The sequence below is a fragment of the Aotus nancymaae genome, unplaced genomic scaffold, assembly GCF_030222135.1.
Source record: "Aotus nancymaae isolate 86718 unplaced genomic scaffold, 86718_ANA_hifiasm-v0.15.2.pri h1tg000010l, whole genome shotgun sequence".
Classification (NCBI taxonomy): Eukaryota; Metazoa; Chordata; class Mammalia; order Primates; family Aotidae; genus Aotus; species Aotus nancymaae.
The window spans coordinates 46,947,891-46,967,088 of record NW_026988421.1 but is presented as its reverse complement, the minus strand read 5'-3'; the positions used below and the strand labels follow the sequence as shown (position 1 = coordinate 46,967,088).

General features: G+C 32.7%; 1 protein-coding gene across 1 annotated transcript in view; it reads left to right on the top strand.

The window, feature by feature from the left end:
* Positions 1-19,198, top strand: part of PCDH15 (protocadherin related 15) — a 965,496-nt gene that overhangs the window by 285,930 nt on the left and 660,368 nt on the right. The window contains exon 3 of the mRNA XM_064374141.1: positions 10,662-10,727. Within this exon, the coding sequence (XP_064230211.1) occupies positions 10,662-10,727 (66 nt within the window). The remainder of the gene's footprint in view (positions 1-10,661; positions 10,728-19,198) is intronic.

Below are 19,198 nucleotides of genomic sequence, written 5' to 3'. Positions count from 1 at the left end.
CTTGCTATACCCTTAAGTTTACTCAGTGTACTTTACTTTTGTTCAGTCATTATCTTTTTCCATTACTTTGTGGACTGTAACTTTGGATCATACAACTTAGATTATTGTTCCATTGATTTTATAAATTTCAAGATCAAACTCTTTCTTTCGGTTGAAGTGGTCAAAATGTAAAACGAGTATCTGTCTTAAGATTTCACTCCTGTGTGTATTTTCCTGCAAATGAATATATGAAAGATTAACAGGAAAAATGAGAACAGTCTCTCTGCTGCTGCTTTTGACATGCAAATTGAAAACAGAATGCTTGTGTAGCAAATTTAAAGAGAACACAGTACCCTCTTTGAATGAGAGGCCAAATTGCTTTGAACTTAGCAATTGATTGAGAGAGAGGGAGAGAGAGAGAGTGAATGAGAGAGAGAAAGAGAGAGAGAGTGTGTGTGTGTGAAAATGAAAACACATCAGTGAAAGAGACTAGATTACTCTGAATAACCAAATTTATAATAGAGAAATGTTGACAGGAAGAAAGCTTTCACAAAATCTGCAACTCTTCCTTGATCTTTCTGTGGAATCTCACCAACACATTTCAGGGCATACTGGGACCAGCAGAGGACTGTGAGAACCCCATTACCTTTTTTAAGCTTCAAATTCAAGGAGTCTATTTTTCTCTAGTAAATTTAATCCATGAGAGTGTATCTACCTTGGTATCTAGGATAGGAATTCAAGCAAACTTTTGTCCCTACAGACCATCAGTGATATTTCATGTAATTACTTGTATTCTTAATAAGAATACATTTCATAATTCCATACATAACTAAGATCTGCCTGCACTGGATATTTGTGAGAACTAAGGATTTATTTACTATCAGTCTTTGGATCAAAGGAAAAAATAGAATAAACATTTTATTTAAATGTATTCCTCATGAAAATAAGGATACTATAAAAAGTAAATATATGTCTATTCTGCCTGTACATTTTGCCAGACACTTTTTAAGGAAATTACAATAGAATTTCTCATTTTATCCTAGTTGTAAAAATATATGAGTTGTACTTTTATCCCCATTGATGAAATACAAGTTGTTAATAGTTTGTCCAGTATTACAACTATTAAAAGCCAAATTCAGGATTTGAACTTAGGTTTTGAGACTCCAAAGCACCTGTTCATAACCACTATAATATATTGGAAGTCCATTTATTTAACATCTTAAAACACTCTCCTAAAGATTTGAAATGGTTAAAGCTAAGGATTTGATGGATTATTCATTTTATTAATTTACCATAGAGGAAGATATTTCCTAATTCAGCAAATAAATTAAATGATTATGTTAATTCAAATACTCTAATAGGTGCCACAAAGTTCACTGATGATTATAGGCAGCTGGTAAAGAAATAGCTTAAAAATTCTAAGATGATAAACAGTCTGTGGATCTTTATTATAATTTAAACTTTAGTATTAGAAATTTCTTAGTTTTATTCCTTTAAGATACAATTTGGTAAAATCATAAAACAGTTTGGAATTCTAATCAAAAATATAGACAGAAGCAAGTGAACATTTTCTCCTATTTTTTATTACTATTTCTCTATTATTGTGAGCTCTCTCTAATCTTTCATAACTTGTTCCAAATAACCTCAAGTTCTTGCACCTTTCTTACTTTAATGGTAGCCTTTCACATCTTCTGACATAGCACTGATGACCTTATCTTTAGACAAAGTATTTGTCCATTTTTTCCTCATTACAGTAAGTATTCAGTTAATTTTGTCTGTAGATTCTTGGAAATTGAGACTTCAAATGAAATGACATACAATGAAACCAATTTTAATATAGACTAAACAAAATATACACAAGTTCCAGTGGCATAGTTATAGTTACAAAAAACATCACCACACTTCTAAATAAAGACCAAAATATTTCTTTTATTAAATATTGAAACAAATGTGAGCTGTACATGCGTTTAAGAAAGATTAAGCAAAACAAACAAGATTGATGGTTTCCAGCTTCATCCATGTCCCTGCAAAGGACGTGAACTCACCTTTTTTATGGCTGCATAGTATTCCATGGTGTATATGTGCCACATTTTTATTACTCATTCTATCATTGATGGGCATTTGGATTGGTTCCAAGTCTTTACTGTTGTAAACAGTGCCACAATGAATATACATGTGCATGTGTCTTTATAATAGAACAATTTATATGCCTTTGGATATATACCCAGTAATGGGATTGCTCTGTCAAATGGAATTTCTGTTTCTAGATCCTTGAGGAATTGCCACACTGTCTTCCACAATGGTTGAACTAATTTACACTCCCACGAATAGTGTAAAAGTGTTCCTATTTCTCAACATCCTCTCCAGCATCTGTTGTCTCCAGATTTTTTAATGATTGCCTTTCTAACTAGCATGAGATGGTATCTCAATGTAGTTTTGATTTGCATTTCTCTAATGACCAGTGATAATTAACCTTTTTTTCATATGTTTGTTGGCTGCATAAATGTCTTCTTTTGTAAAGTGTCTGTTCATAACCTTCACCCACTTTTTGATGGGATCGTTTGTTTTTTTCTTGTAATTTGTTTAAGGGATTCTGGATATTGGCCCTTTGTCAGATGGATACATTGCAAAATTTTTTCTCCCATTCTGTTGGTTGCCCGTTCACTCTAATAGTAGTTTCTTTTTCTGTACAGAATATATTAAGTTTAATTAGATCCCATTTGGCTATTTTGGCTTTTGTTGCCATTGCTTTTGGTGTTTTAGTCATGAAATCCTTACCTATGCCTATTTCCTGCATGGTATTTCCTAGGTTTTCTTCTAGGGTTTTTATGTTATTAGCTCTTATGTTTAAATTTTTAATCCATCTGGAGTTAATTTTTGTATCAGGTGTAAGGAAGGGTTCCAGTTTCAGCTTTCTGCATATGGCCAGCCAGTTTCCCCAACACCATTTATGAAATAGGGAGTCCTTTCCCCATTGCTTGTTTTTGTCAGGTTTGTCAAAGATCAGACGGTTACAGATGTGTGGCATTGCTTCCAAGGTCTCTATTCTGTACCACTGGTCTATATTTCTGTTTTGGTATCAATACCATGCAGTTTTGATTACTGTAGCCTTGTAGTATAGCTTAAAATCAGGTAGTGTGATGCCCCCAGCTTTGTTTTTTGTTTTGTTTTGCTTTGTTTTGTTTTGCTTAAGAATATCTTGGCTATGTGGGCTCTTTTTTGATTCCATATGAAGTTTAAGGTGGATTTTTCCAGTTCTGTGAAGAAGGTCAATGGTAGCTTGATAGGGATTACATTGAATCTATAAATTACTTTTGGCACTATGGTCATTTTCATGATGTGGACTCTTCTTAACCATGATTATGGAATGTTTTTCATCTGTTTGTGTCCTCTTTTATTTCCTTGAAGAGTGGTTTGTAGTTCTTGAAGAGATCCTTCAAATACCTTGTTAGTCATATTCCTAGGTATTTTATTCTCATTGTAGCAATTGTGGATGAAGGTTAGCTCATGATTTGGCTCTCTGTCTGTTATTGGTGTATAGGAATGTTTGTGATTTTTGCACATTAATTTTGTATCCTGAGACTTTGCTGAAGTTGCTTATCAGCTTATGGAGATTTTGACCTGAGACAATGGTGTCTTCTAAATATACAATCATATCGTCTGCAAATAGAGACAAATGGACTTCTGTTTTCCTAATTGAATGCCTTTTATTTCTTTTTCTTGCCTGATTGCTCTGGCCAGAACTTCCAATAATAGTTGAATAGGAGTGGTGAGAGAGGGCACCCTTGTTTGTGCCAGTTTCAAAGGGAATGCTTCCAGTTTTTGCCCATTCAGTATGATATTGGCTGTCGGATTGTCATAAATAGTTTTTATTATTTTGAGCTCCATTCCATGGATAGCTAGTATATTGAGAGTTTTTAGCATAAAGGGATGTTGAATTTTGTCAAAGGCCTTCTCTGTATCTATTGAGATAATCATGTGATTTTTGTCGTTGGGTCTGTTTATGTGAACATGGATTGGAACATTACATACCCAGGCCTGTTTAGGGGATTGGGGTAGTTAGAGGAGAGATAGCAGGGGGTAGGGGGATTGGGGAGGGATAACATTAGGAGAAATATCTAATGTAGATGACAGGGGATGCAGCAAACCACTATGGTATGTGTATACCTATGTAACAATCCTGCATGATCTGCACATGTACCCCAGAATTTAAAGTGTAATAAAAAAAAGTTTTTAAAAACAGGTTAGATAATTATTTACCTAAATGTTCCAGTTCAGAGCCTTCCTTCAAAGAGCTTACTAGCCCAGTAGTCAGGGCATAAGGCAAGAAGCCACCCTGGACAGGACACCATTCCTTCTCAGGGACACACACACACACACACACACACACACACACACACACACACACACATGCATGCAGAGTCACTCACGCTGGTAACTTGTAGCTATGCCAATGAATGTAGCCTGCACATCTTTGAGATGTGGGAGGAAACAAGAGTACCCGGAGAAAACACACAGATTTGGGGAGACCTTGCAAACTCCACATAGATTGTGATGCAAGCCTGAAATCAATTTTTTTTTTTTTATCATTGTTACAATGAAATGACATTGAGTAAAACAATGTCATTTCAAGGACCAGCTGTACTTGGATTTGAGAAACACATTTGAAAGGTTAAAAAAAAGGAAATTAATTTACAGAGTATTGTTTTAATTTCATTGTTACAAATTTGATTGAAGCCCTTCCATCTTGCATTCAATAAGCAATTGCTTGGAATCAACAGTGTGCCAGGAAAATCTGCCCTGGGGACATAACCATGAGGAATAACAAAGTTGATGTTATCACTGAGTTTTCTTTCTGTGAAGAATCAAATAATCATAAATTGATATTATGAGGCAGAGTTATGAAAGTATGTATTGGGTAACCTTACCTAGTCAAGGGAGCAAAAACTATTTTGCTTTGAGAAAATAGGAACATGGAAATAGATGAGACTGGAGAGAGAAAGAGAAGGCCATATTGTGCAGGACTTTGTAGGTCACATAAAATATGTTAGTTTTCATTTGAAAATCATATTTGTGATGAGCTGTAGTTTGCCAAAATATTTTAGCTTATAACCTAAAATAAATGGTAAATTATATTTTTAAAACAAGTTTTTTATAACGATTACTCTGCTTAAAGATAGAAAATTAGAGTAAGGACAAGATTGACTGTAAGGAGAGCAGTTAGGAAAACCTATTTGATTAGGTAAGAGATAGTATTAGCCTGCTACCAATGCATGTTGAAAGCATTGGGTGGATATGACATGTTTTCTTTAGAAATTAAATTCAAGACTTAATGATCAATGCATTTTGTAATGCTAGAAAGATGAGTAAAGAGAAATGTGACTTCCTGGTTTCTGGCTTATGTGGCTTGGTGCAGAATTGTGCCATTCACTGAAATAATATATAATGGAAATGTCCATTATATATTATTATTTCCATTATATATTATTTAATAATATATAGTGGACATTTCCATTATATATTACACATTTAATAATATGTTAATATATAATGGACATTTATATATTATAAATAATATATTATGAACTTTTTGTGTTTATATATTATATATATTTGGTGTTTTGTATATTATATATAATAATATATTATGGACATTTTGGTGCAGAATTGTGCCATTCACTGAAATAATATATAATGGAAATGTCCATTAAATATTATTAAATAATATATTAATAATTATTTATATTTTACATTATATTTAATATATAATGGACATTTCCATTATATTTAATAATAGTGGACATTATTAATAATATATTAATAATCATTTATATTTTACATTATATTTATATATAATGGACATTTCCATTATATATTATTTCAGTGAATGGCACAGTTCTGTGCCAAAATGTGCATTTTGGACTATGATAGCCACTGGGATGCAATTTGGAGTGCTATGTTTAAGACAACTTTGAAATTTCAAGTACAGAAGTTGACTGTGCAAATGGACCCAGGCTCAGAAGAGAAATCTGGGTAGGAAATTCAGTATACAAGTTATTAACATATCAGGGCAGTTACTATGCTAATACATTTTTAAAAGTAAATAGTTTCAAAATTTTATTGAAAACACGTTGATCGACCTTAAAAGAACATTTTGGGAAAAAGCAACAGTGGGAATTTTAATTCCTGACTGCTCCTTCTCATTGTTAAGGAATGAGCATATTTGGAAAATCCTGCATTATTGCCTTTGTCTGACCTGTCTGTAAAATGCTCTTAAAATTCAGGCTACAATGAAAACAGAGTATCACAGGTTTAGTATCTGTGAGATCAGTAATTATTTGTCTTTTTAATTTGTCTCTTTGGATGTTAAATCCCATCTATTGCCTATGAATATATTTAAATATATGGTTTATTTTTAGCATTATGACAAATTTGCAGAAATAAGCCACACTGAGCATTCAGGTATTGGTATTCATATCCTGTACTTTACAATAAATTGGATATGGAAAATGAGTAGAGGCCTAAGAGGTTAGAAACTTTAGGCATGAAAAACAATGAATTGGTGATTTAACCAGGACAGTCAAGGGTGAAATTGAATAGATTAAGGAGGTCCGTTTCCAAGGTACAGGTATCAGCAGCTAACCTGACTTTCCTGTGGCAGACAGATGATCTACAGACCATAGAGTAAAATCTCCCCATCCTCCAAATTGCTTTCTAGCCTTCCCTTTGATTTACATTTGGATATTTTGCATACATAATATATCCTTGGCTATTACAGCCCAAATTACTTTCTTTTCAAGACAATTCTAAATATACTTGTTCTTATTAAAAATGCTTTTGTGCACTTCAAAACTAATTAATTATACTTTCATGAATGCATCATTTTAAAACACTTTGTTGTGAACAATGTGATTAGTAGATTATTTATTATGTATCTGGCTAACCTCTTCTCATTTTGTGTTCAAAACCACACTGAGATACCATCTCATGCCACTTAGAATGGCCATCATTAAAAAAATCAGGAGACAACAGATGCTGGAGAGTATGTAGAGAAACAGGAATACTTTTACACTGTTGGTGGGAGTGTAAATTAGTTTAACCATTGTGGAAGACAGTGTGGCAATTCCTCAAGGACCTAGAAATAGAAATTCCATTTGACCCAGCAATCCCATTACTGGATATATATCCAAAGCATTATAAATTGTTCTATTATAAAGACACATGCACATGTATGTTCATTGGGGCACTGTTCACAATAGCAAAGACCTGGAACCAACCTAAATGCCCATCAATGATAAACTGGACAGGGAAAATGTGGCACGTATACACCATGGAATACTATGCAGCCATAAAGAAAAATAAGTTTGTGTCCTTTGTAGGGACATGAATGAATCTGGAAACCATCATTCTCAGCAAACTGACACAAGAACAGAAAATCAAACACCACATGTTCTCATATGCGGGTGTTGAACAATGAAAACACATGGACACATGGAGGGGAGCATCACACACTGGGGTCTGTTGGGGGGAGACCAGGGGAGAGACAGCGGGGTTAGGGAGGTTGGGGAGGGATAACATGGGGAGAAATGCCAGATACAGGTGACACGGGGTTGGAGGCAGCAAACCACATTGCCATGTATGTACTTATGCAACAATACTGCATGATCTGCACATGTACCCCAGAATCTAAAGTGCAATTATATATATATATATATATATATATATATATATATATATATATATATATATAAAGAGTTTAAGTTATTTTTGTATTTATCCAGAAGTATCTGTAGTAAATTAAAAAATGTTTGATTGGGGAGGATTTGAAATCTAGTAGAATAATAAAGCTTAGTGGGAGGTATGTAAGGGTCCTCTAACAGGAGGAAATGTAGTTAAGCAGCTTCTTCTGGGCTGTTTCTGCTATTGAGGGGTTAGTGAAGACAGAGACTTCTGAGCAGCTCTTATGGAGTGATTTTAATGGAAGTTTGTAGCTTGGCAGACTACAGTTTAGAAAAAGTTAACATTCTTACAAGTCCAGTATCAGGTTCTGAGGTTACCAAGATGAGTATGATGCAGGCTTGGTCTGAAGGAGCTCTTGTGAAAAAGAAAGACACATTAGTATTTTGCCAGTGAGGCAATTAGTCCAATGGGATACAGTGCATACTGCAGGAATACAGGTAATGAGCATTTAACCTAGAATGACAAGGAGAAAGATTTTCAAGAAGAGGTGATGCCTAGGCAGATTCTTGAAAGAGGAATAAAATTAACCAGAGGAAGAAGAGTGGAAAGTATATTTTAGCAGTTGATGAAACAAACATAAATTTGGTTTGGTATGACTGGAGAATTAACTTTGGGAATGGGCAAGGTAGCGTCAGGAAAGGCTGGAATATAAAGATATTAATTGGTTTAGATGCATAAAGCCTACCCTTGAAGTTAATAGTAACAAACTGGGAAAAGGTTTTAAAATATTTATATTCAAATTCCCCCTTTTATTTTTCTATATTCTGCATAATATTGATTTAAGCAGAATTAAATGTTGATTAAATATTAATATTGATTAAATATTTATTCCTCTACCAATACTCACACTAAAATATATACTTATTATCAATTCTCAGTAGATATTGTGGCATTGGCACACAGTGACCTGAGTGTGTGTGTCTGTGTGTGTGTGTGTGTACATATGAGAGAGTGCGTGCCTTACAATACAGAACAGTGCTTTCTAAAGCCTAATTATTCAATTCTATGTGCATAATTATTGGCAGAATTTTATAAAAATTAAATGTTGAAATTATTTTCCAAGTAACAAAAATTTGGAAGGCTTTAATCAAAATTTGCGCTACGTACAACTATGTGAAATATCTAATTCTACAAAAAGAAGCAGATATTTGCCAGGCAGAAATAAAGGCAACAACGAATTTGATAACAAAATTTTCCTAAAAATACAAAGTGCATTCCAGCAATGGTAAGAGGATTCATGTAATTGAAGGACGGGTTGCTTGATTCTCAATAAAGGGTATTGAGGCCATGTGAAGAAACTTTGTTCTTCTGATTTTTTTTTTCCTTTTCCCCAAAAGAAACATGTAAGGTTTTTGTTCAGGGGGTGCCGTTGTTTTACTTTTGATTTGGGTACATGAAAATCATTCTCATGAAAGGAATAGATGAACACAGGATGAAAACAAGGCTTCTGGGAAATGAGCGAGGAAACTAAATCAAGACCAGAGATGACAAATATGTGGTGCTGAGCTCTGCCGGAGGACATAAGGAGAGGAAGAGGCTTAATGAGTGTGAGATATTTTAGATCTAATAATGTTGTGACCTGCAATTCCTTGAATATTGACAGGTATAAAGAGAGAAAATTTGTAGATCTTCCAGCTTCTTTGCTTCATATGAGAGAGTACACACCTTATAATACAGAACGCGCTTACCAAAGGCTTTATTATTCATGTATATGTGGAGAATAAATGGCAGAATTTTCATAAAGAAGTACATAAACCTGAAAATCATTTTCCAGATAACACATGAATTTTGAAAACCTTAAGCAAAATTACTTTGCACTGCTGTACAGGAGTGTGTCATGTATGAATAACTGCATGACGGGACCCTCTCAGACTCAATTCTTAGGAGGATACTCTGTGTATCAGAGATGGACATTGGGCATCCTACCAGCAAAGCTTTTGCATTTCATTTATCATGGATATTATAGCTCATGATACTATTTTTATGTTCATGACCATGTGATACCTGGCAGGATATTTTGAAATAACAAATTAATCATCGCTGCTGATTGACAGGCACTATTCTTAAAGTTATTTTCAGCATACAGATAAGACTGTTCATAAACAATTCGTATTTATCTTTTCGTAAGAAACATCGATTTACTTTATGCTATTTTGAAGTCTTTTTATAATGGCTTTTAAAATGCTAATGATGTGTATTATCCAGTGAATGTATTAATATGTATTAGAAGTACAAAATCTGATAAAGATTTTATATATTCTGTTTCAGCACATCATTAGATAATGTTATTATATAATGCTTCTTATATCTTTAAATCTCTCACTAAATATGTACATATATTCTTTCTTCCTTTCTTTCTTCCATTTTTCTGATCTGCTTCCATTGATGACTCTATACTTTTGACTCCAGACTGGCAATATGAGGGTAAGATGACAAAAATTAAAGCCCCAAACAACCTCATGAGCGTTGCTTGTCTGTCTTTGTTTTATTCTCTTTAGAACATTATTAAAATTCTATTCACTCTCTCTAATTAGACCTTTATCACAATTGAAGTCCAATTATGTTTGTTGCTGTTGTGATGCTTTAATTACAATTTATCCTTGTTAATCATCCCTTTATGTTATTTCTTTGGGTTAAATTTCCATCCCATTATCTCTGTCCTGAAAGACTTCTGCTCTCCAGTGGTCTTTGCTGGTGTTTTCTCAGTAAGATTTGAGTAGTTTTGTGATTACAAAGTGACTGTACTTTGATGTCGTAAGGAATCTATGTGGTTATTATAAAATATTTTTAAACAATATAATGTTAAATGTATGCATAATGATGCATATTAATTCGGTTGCAAGATTTTCCTTTTTAAATATTAATATACATCTCAATGAATTTTTTCTCAATGTGTGTGCCCCTGCAGTCAATTCTTACATTTGGTTATTTTCTCTCTTTAGATTGCAAACTAGCTAGGGGAGGACCACCAGCTACCATAGTCGCTATTGATGAGGAGAGTCGGAATGGTGAGTGACTTTTTTATTTTACAAATGTCTTATCTAAGAGGGTTTCCTTCAGATTTTAGTTCTCAATCTTCTATGAGTAGAGGTATTAAAATGAAAGTTTCAACCTAAATCTATGAATAATTCCCTTCTAGTATGGGTTTAAATTACGCGATTCTCTGGAAATTCATGTTTTACTTGGAATATGTTATAAGAGCCTCATTTGATGAATAGAAATATTTATTTTTGATTTGAAAGAAATTATTTGATTCAGAGTCAGCTCAAGAATGCATCTCGACATGGGCTGCAAGTTCACGATCATGTTTATGATCATCTAACAGAAACACAATGTACTTCTCCAAAGAAGTGGATCACAAAATAAGCCTTACATTGCTAACTTACATTGACCAGGATCTCATAAGGATCTAGATCCATGGTAGATTAGACATGGTGATTGTGACTGATTAACAGGAAAATTGAATATGCTTAGAAAGCAAGAACATGAAATAAGGCCACGAGCAGAGAAAGAAGTCTAAATTTTCACTTGGGCTGTCTGAAGTAATTAACGATTAATATCTAATTCATATGAAGTTCTTCTTTGGAAAAACCTTTTTTTTCCTTATCATTAGTGTTTTTGTTCTACATCAGCCACCTTGACTCTCTAAATTTTAATGTAGGACTATTTAAAGTGTTTTCTACTCAACTGTGTATGAGTAAAACGGTTATCTCTTGGGACTCTATTTCTATTTCTAACTAAGTATGTAAATGTGGTCTGTGGCTCATTTTGTCTGCTAATTACATGATAGACTCTTCCATTAAGCTTGTACTTAATATTTATTCTAAAGTATGTTCTTCAGTTTTATATTTTTTACAAAATAATTATGTCAATTGTCTTATTAGAAAGTGATTTTTTCTTGTAATTCAGTCTGCACATCTACAAGTACTTTGAAAACATGTAGAGCCAATTCCTGCATCAATTTACTTTTTCATGATTTATTGTGCTACATTATAGATGCTCCTTTTACTTATTTAAAGAATTGACACATGTGTATATTCCTGCACCATCTTTGAAATCACTCAGAAACATCTACAGTATTGCTGGCCTCTGTTTAAACAAATTGAAGTATCAACAAAATTTTTGCCACATTAAGTAATCACAAAAATGTGAACATTTCAATTATGTTTTTAAGATCTATCCTTATTGATAAAATCATATGGAGTTAGAGTCACTATGATGCATTTATGTAAGTTGGAATTAAATTCCAAATGTGTCTACTACAGTAGAGAAAAAAATATCAAAATACTCTAAAGTAAAATATATTCAGAATGGATTCTGTCTTACAATGCTGAATTATAATTTCCTTATAGTTAACTATTTTTAAACAAAACAAATCAGTATTTTCTAAATGCTCCACAGTGAAAACATTTAACCTTTTTAACCAGAAATAAAAAGTCAGTGAACATAATACAAGATATATCAACAGTTTATTATCTAGTTGTTAACCATTTCACTTGAAAATACAAGCTGAGCTGAAATAAAACATTTAGTTTTCCTAAGCAAGTTAGTTTTAATGTGTGATTCTGTGTAGAGTTTATTTTGCCAACTAGGTAATTATAGCAACAGCAATGATGATAGTTTCTTTCCTTTTGTGCTGATTAGATCCTACTTTTCAAAGGAGCTTAGGAACTCTAGAAAGATGTTGCCATAGCCTTGCTGTACAGTAGCATGTGGTGAAAATTCAATATTTGTGCTTTAGAAGAAAATGACATGATATAGTGTAGTAATGTTGTGCTCCTTACTTGGCATATTTTGTAGAAACTGCCAACTATACAGAAAGCTGCCAGAGTTATTTATGCATCATCACAAGAAGTATAAATACTGATCTAGAGAATAAATGTTTTGCATTTCTCTTTTGCATTAAATTTCTAAATATATTGTGATCAAATGAACCTCTGCCAGATATTATAATGTAGTGTTTTAATCATTCTTGTCTTAAAAATCTAAAGGAAACTATCCATGCAAATGTTTTTAAATATTTCTTTAGGCACTGTAAACTTCCCAATCACACTGTTATTTTTGGCCATGTTGGGTGGCTCATGCCTGTAGTCCCAGCACTTTGGGAGGCTCAGGCGGCTGGTTTATTTGAGCTCAGGAGTTCAAGACCAGCCTGGCCAACATAGCAAGACTCTGTTTCTTCTAAAAATACAAAAATTGGCTAGGCGTGGTGGCACACACTGATAGTCCCAGCTACTTGGGAGACTGAAGCATGAGAGTTGCTGAAACCTGGGAGGTGGGGGAAAGGGGAAGTTGTAGAGATTTGAGATCCTTCCACTTCACTGAAGCCTAGGCGGCAGAGTAAGATGTCTCAAGGAAGGAAGAAAGGAAGGGAAGGAGGCTGGGGCAGTTACTCTGGGACTATTTAAAGACTTGCCACTAAGTGCCAGCCGTATCAGAATCCTTGGCTGCTTATATAGCAACTATAGATTGACATTAAACGGCTTTGGAACCACTCATTCAAACTAATTCTGAGAATCTACCCAAGTGTACAGGCACTGCTACGTAAAGAGAAGGAGAAAATGATTTTAAGTCATGGTTAGAACACACCACTGTGATTGTACAGAAATGGACAGATTCAGAGGCAAAAGGATGTCACTATGGGAGAGGAAGACCCCTCCTAAGGGAGTTTCATGAATTTAAAGTTTAAAATATATCGCACACTCTTAGTAAATTTGGGAAATAAAGGTAATTCTGAGTTACCGCCATAATTTGAAAGCAACATCAACCAAGGATGCCATAATGGACTCAGTGAAGAAGTTTACATTTAGATTGTATAATTTTTTGAAGTTATTTGGGGAATGAGTTCCTTGTGGAAATTTATTGATGTAAGAGTGAAGGAAGCACCAAAGTTCAACTGCTGGCTTTAAAATAAAGCTCATGAAGGTTTTCTTTTTACAGAACTTTCCTAAGCCTATTTCTCCATCCTCTCTTCCTTACATGGACTCTCTTGAAGTCTTAGATTCTACCATTCCCAGTCTTTAAGGCCTTTCTTCTCTAAATTTCCTTTTACCTTAAACAGTTCTTTCACTTCTTCCTTTCCTCATGATCAAATATTGACTGTTAGACTACTGGTTTGTGTTGCTGAGGCAACTGAGCTGTGAGTTTCTTCTCTGTTAAGACACTGAAAATCTTATTAACTACCTTCACTTTTGAATAGAGTGGTGTAATCAACAGTGCAAAGGTTCTTAGCAATTACTAGATAAAAATAGTAATTCAAAAACTACCTCAAAACCTTGTTTGGGCTTAAAATGCTTCCTACTGCAGTTTCAAAACAAATATTCAAATGCCAGGTGTTCCTAAATTGAATTGCTTATATAATTCAACTAAATGTAAGAATGTAATGTGTAAGAATGAGTGTGAAAATATTTGATATCCATTCTTCTATAGCTACTTTATACAATTTTGACATATGTACTAAACTAGCATTTATTTTATATTTATATCAGGTAGTGTAGTTTAAGCAAATAGAAATGAATCTCTTAAGTATACTAAATAAAATTGTTTGCGAAATTATAATCTAGGCACTGTTAGAGTACACTAATTTTGATTACATTGAAATGGGTTTATTCAACAGAATATAGATATATACTAATATATTGAGTGCTTTTTAAAAAAACTACCAAAGCAACTTTCCATTGATGACAAGAATCAATTTTTTTTTTTTACCATTGATATTTTTGCTTTCTGGATTCTCCATTTTGTCATACAGTAATCCTTGGTTCTCAATCAAAAAATGCTGACTTAATTAGCACTAAGCTCTTTTCATGTACCTCTGGAAACTTTGGAAACTAGGGTATTGCTTTTACTGTCATTTGTATGTATGCTTTTGAAAATGTACAATTTTACAGAGCAGTGCTTTGAATTGTGAGCCTTGGGTGTGGTTGAGAGGATTGCTCCTTAAGTTGCTTTTGAGTAAGAAAGTGATAGCTCTTTGTCAAAGTATAGGAGTATTCTCCCAACTTTGTCTACAACAAAGCAGCTGAAATAGAATATAAATGAAGACCACCTGCTTGCAATTCTCTCATTCCCTATTACAAACAATCTTGAACACGTGCCCAGTACATAATTTTGTTGTTCATTCAGTCAATCTTTTCATACATCATTTACTTACTCAGTTATTTCTTCAAGGTATGATTATTGACACTCTATATTGGTGTGAGAATCTGTTATAGCAATAGTGATGCATCAGAGAAGAAAATAGACAAAAGCACTTTCCACATGGACGTAAAGACAGGTAACTATAGGGAGAAAAAAATAAACAGAGCAAGAAACCAAGGAATGATGAACAACTGAGGAGGCAGTGATGCTATTTCAGATAGAGGACTTATTTCTTTAAGGAAATTACACTTGAGCAAAACTGTATAAAGTTAAGACTGATGATGTGAGCCATGCATTCACCCAGGGAATTTGCATTATAGACAGAGGAATAAATTCAAAGACTCTGAAGATGAATATGACTTGTAAGTTTAAGAAATGGCAAGAAATGGCTTGAGAAGATAAGCAAGAGCAAATGTGGTTAAAATAGAGAAGAGGGATGTTGATTAAATATATGTAGACTAGTCAAAAACGTTGTTGACGTTTTTGATTTTCCAAGCAATCAGTTGATGGTGATCTCATCTAGCAACATATAATTGACAAAGAATAATTCTTTTGCCCATCCTTCAATGTCCTAGCTTTGCATAATTAAAAATTCAGATTCATAACTGTGTGTATGTATGTTTATTCACAATCACAGGAAACTTTAATCTTTAAAAAATATGTTTTACTCAGAAAAGAATCAGAAAATGCATTAAGTCATTCAATTTGGTGCAGGGTTATCACTGCCTCATTTAACACATAGTAGAGGATTATTGCAGTCATCCAAAAGGTCAGTATGAACATGATGGTTTTCAATTGTAAAGTAATACTTAGTGTCAGAAAATTTATAGTGTGGTACCATCCAAATTAATAAGTGATTTTTGTTATATTACATTCTCTTAAAAAATCATTAATAAAGAGGGAAGATTCAATAATAGCAGCTTCACATTTCAGAGAAATTCTTACAAACCTACTTACTTTGCTTGATAAAATGATCTTTTTCGAATATATCTTTGTGAAAATTGATTAATGTGCTTGGTTTTATTTTAATACTTTGGGACAGGCAAGGTGTGAGCATTATTTGTGAGAAAATAGCAAATAGCATCCCATCAATATTCTCTATGAAGTTTATTAAGTATCTTAAAAAGGGCTTATTTAGACATATGAGAGATCTTGTTGACAGTAGTCAGATTACCTACTATAAATGACTTAAAAACAGTAAGTGATTAATTTTCATGCCACCCTTCAGACTCTATACCAAATCTTAGAAACAATAAATCTAAAATTTCTTTTCAATAAGTAAGGTTTATGGAACACTGCTATAACAAAGATTTTCTTTCTGTTTTTCTATTACTGATGATCAATTGATACCTCTAACAGAATTTCTATTCTGTATTGCATAGCAAATATGAAAGTAAATGTTTTGTTTATATTATCTGAATATTCTTTTGATGCCTTGAACCTTGATGTATTTGAAATGATGTTCCACAATGAGTAGACTTCTTTCAGTTAAAACAATTTGTTTTTTTGAAATCAATTATGAATCTCAGGAGAAAAGCAATTATTTCCATTTTATTTCAGTCAAATCTCACAGAATATATTTTTTCTTCATACTTGTTCATGCTTTTTTTTATTTTTTAGAGAAAACTGACTATATGCTACTCCTGGTTTTTATTTTTCAGAAGAGGTAAATCAACTAATATTCATGATTGATGTTGAGTTGACTAAAATAACAGCAATTTAAAATTAAGAGATTATTATCCTTTCACATAATCCTAAATTGCTAACCTTACATATTTCTCTGATTAAAAATCATGATTTTGTATAAAGTCTTTATTATTTTTGGCAAATAAAACACCAATAGGAAAGTGTGTAAACGTTCATATGGTTATATATATGCTTTCTCTAGAAAGATTCAGAGATTATCTTTAATTTACATTTGCGTTTTTAAGTTATTAACTATTAGTTAAAATTAAGACTACACAAAGATGTTCCCTCTTCTTTCTGTGATACAGTTGTTCAGAGATGGCACTAATATTTTAACAAGAGGTCCAAGAAATGACTTCTGTAAATCTTATATGAGTAAATCATATAATTGGTTTTATGTTAACAAAGTGGTTAGAAAACAAGAATTTCCTCAAAAAATATAGAATTTTGTAAGCCTGTAAATACAAAGCCATGCTCTAGGGAAAAGACAGATGGAAGGTAAACATGCAAGCCTGTGGCTAATATTTTTCTGCAAACCACTGTCAGCACCTTTTATCTCAGAGTAGGAAATATTTAGATCACTATATTAGATTGCAATTTTATCTCAGAATAGGGAATATTTGGATCGTTATATTTGATGGCAATTTCTGTGAGGGCAAAGACTATCTTTTTTGATTCATTGCTGTAATCCAGTAATTGCTCCTGGTACATAGTAGGCATTTCCAATGCTATTTTTTGACTGGCTGAATCATTAACATTAACTCTAATTTCACAAATAGCAGCTGCCATCAGACTTAACTGAGACTTACTGTCTATTTAGGAGAGTTTAGAGTACTACTATGATTAAGATTTTTAACATAATTAATCCTTAATCAAAATCCACCTTGATTGTATAAAAATGGGTACTGTCATCCTTTTGAATTTCAAGTATTTTTTTTGCTTGTATTACCTTGTCTACAATGATAAGAAAAATTTCTTTTTGTGTTCAATAAGATGTTATTTGAAATAATAGAAAATAATTATAACAATATTCTAATGTGTGGGAATGCTGGTGTGTTTGTGTATATACATATAAAATCATACTGAGTATTATTCTAGCCACGCATGGGGATGTCCACCTGTAATCCCATCTACTCGGGAGGCTGAGGCACTAGAATCACTTGAACCCAGAAGGCAGAGTTTGCAGTGAGCCAGGATTGAGCCACTGTACTCGAGCCTGGGCAACAGAGTGAAAGTCTGTCTCTGAAAAATAAATAAATAAATAAATAATAAAATACTGAATATTTGGTCAAATCAAAGAAAAATTTAAGATTAAAGTATTTTAAAATTCATATTACCACAAATTAAAGTATAAAATATGCATATTTTGTGGATTCATATTTTTAATATGTTTTGTACATTTAAGAGTATTTCATAAAATGAAAAATCTGATTAGATAATCAGGTAAATTTATAAAATTGTATTTTATTTTAATTATGTTTGGGGTATTAGATAATTTCATATAACAGATGAAGTTTATCAACCTAGTCATGTGGTATGATTTAATGGCTGTGTAAAAATACTGTCTAATTCTAGAAAGTGATATGCTTCAGTTTTTAACTTTTTATGCTAAAAACATTTAGGTCTTTCAGTCTTTAAGGGAAGTTAGAAAAATAGACATGTGTCATGAGATGACGTCTTTAAAGAGTCTAATTAGAGAATATAATATTTTGAGTTAAAATAATGGAAAGTCAAATTATACTTTTGTTGATAATTTGCTGTCTACTCCACCTGTTAGTAATTTTTGAAAAATAACTATTCTGCATAAGCAAATATTTTCATTTAAATCCTCTAAGAAACTGCAAACAATTTAACACAGATCAATATGTCATATAAGTTTGCAGTTCATGAAATGAGAAAAAAATCCCATTTGTGATTTGACATTTCTATTTTAAAATTAAAATTAAATTTTCAGAAGTAGTAACTAAATTTTGATAACCCTTTAATAAAATGAATTAAATGAAATTTAATGCCATTTTTATAGGATATCAAGATTTCATATGTACAGTTAATTGATAGACATAAACGCATCATTCCCCAATAATAAACCCATACATACACACACAGAAACACGAATGCCAGAATTTCTATACCATCTTAAAAAATCAACAGAGTTTTAAAATATTCAAGCTATGATAGGTTTCCTGACACCATACCTACATCTACACTAGTGAAGAAAGAATACTCTGTATTTTTAAATTTAATAAGAACTATTACTCAAATTTCAGTAATCCATATTAAATTCATATAATGGAAACTTTATGTTTTATTAGCTATCCTGGTGGACAGAAACATATCTGGAGGCCAAGAACCCAGAAAGGGGTGTTTGGAATTTTCTCTTAAGAAATAAATAGTTGGCTTTTAACATTATAAACAAAAACACCCAATATCAACTTGGAATTTGAAAGATGAAACATCTGGGCTTTTATTATTGAGCTTGATTAACAGATATTCATTCTTTTATAAAATCAAAATACGGGTTATGATAAGTTTTTGTAAACAATTCAAGATGAGATTTGGGTGGGGACACAGCCAAACCATATCAAACTCTGAACCATCAGTAAGTGTCAATAACAAGTTCCTTCAACAGGCTGAGCATCCCTCATCTGAAAAT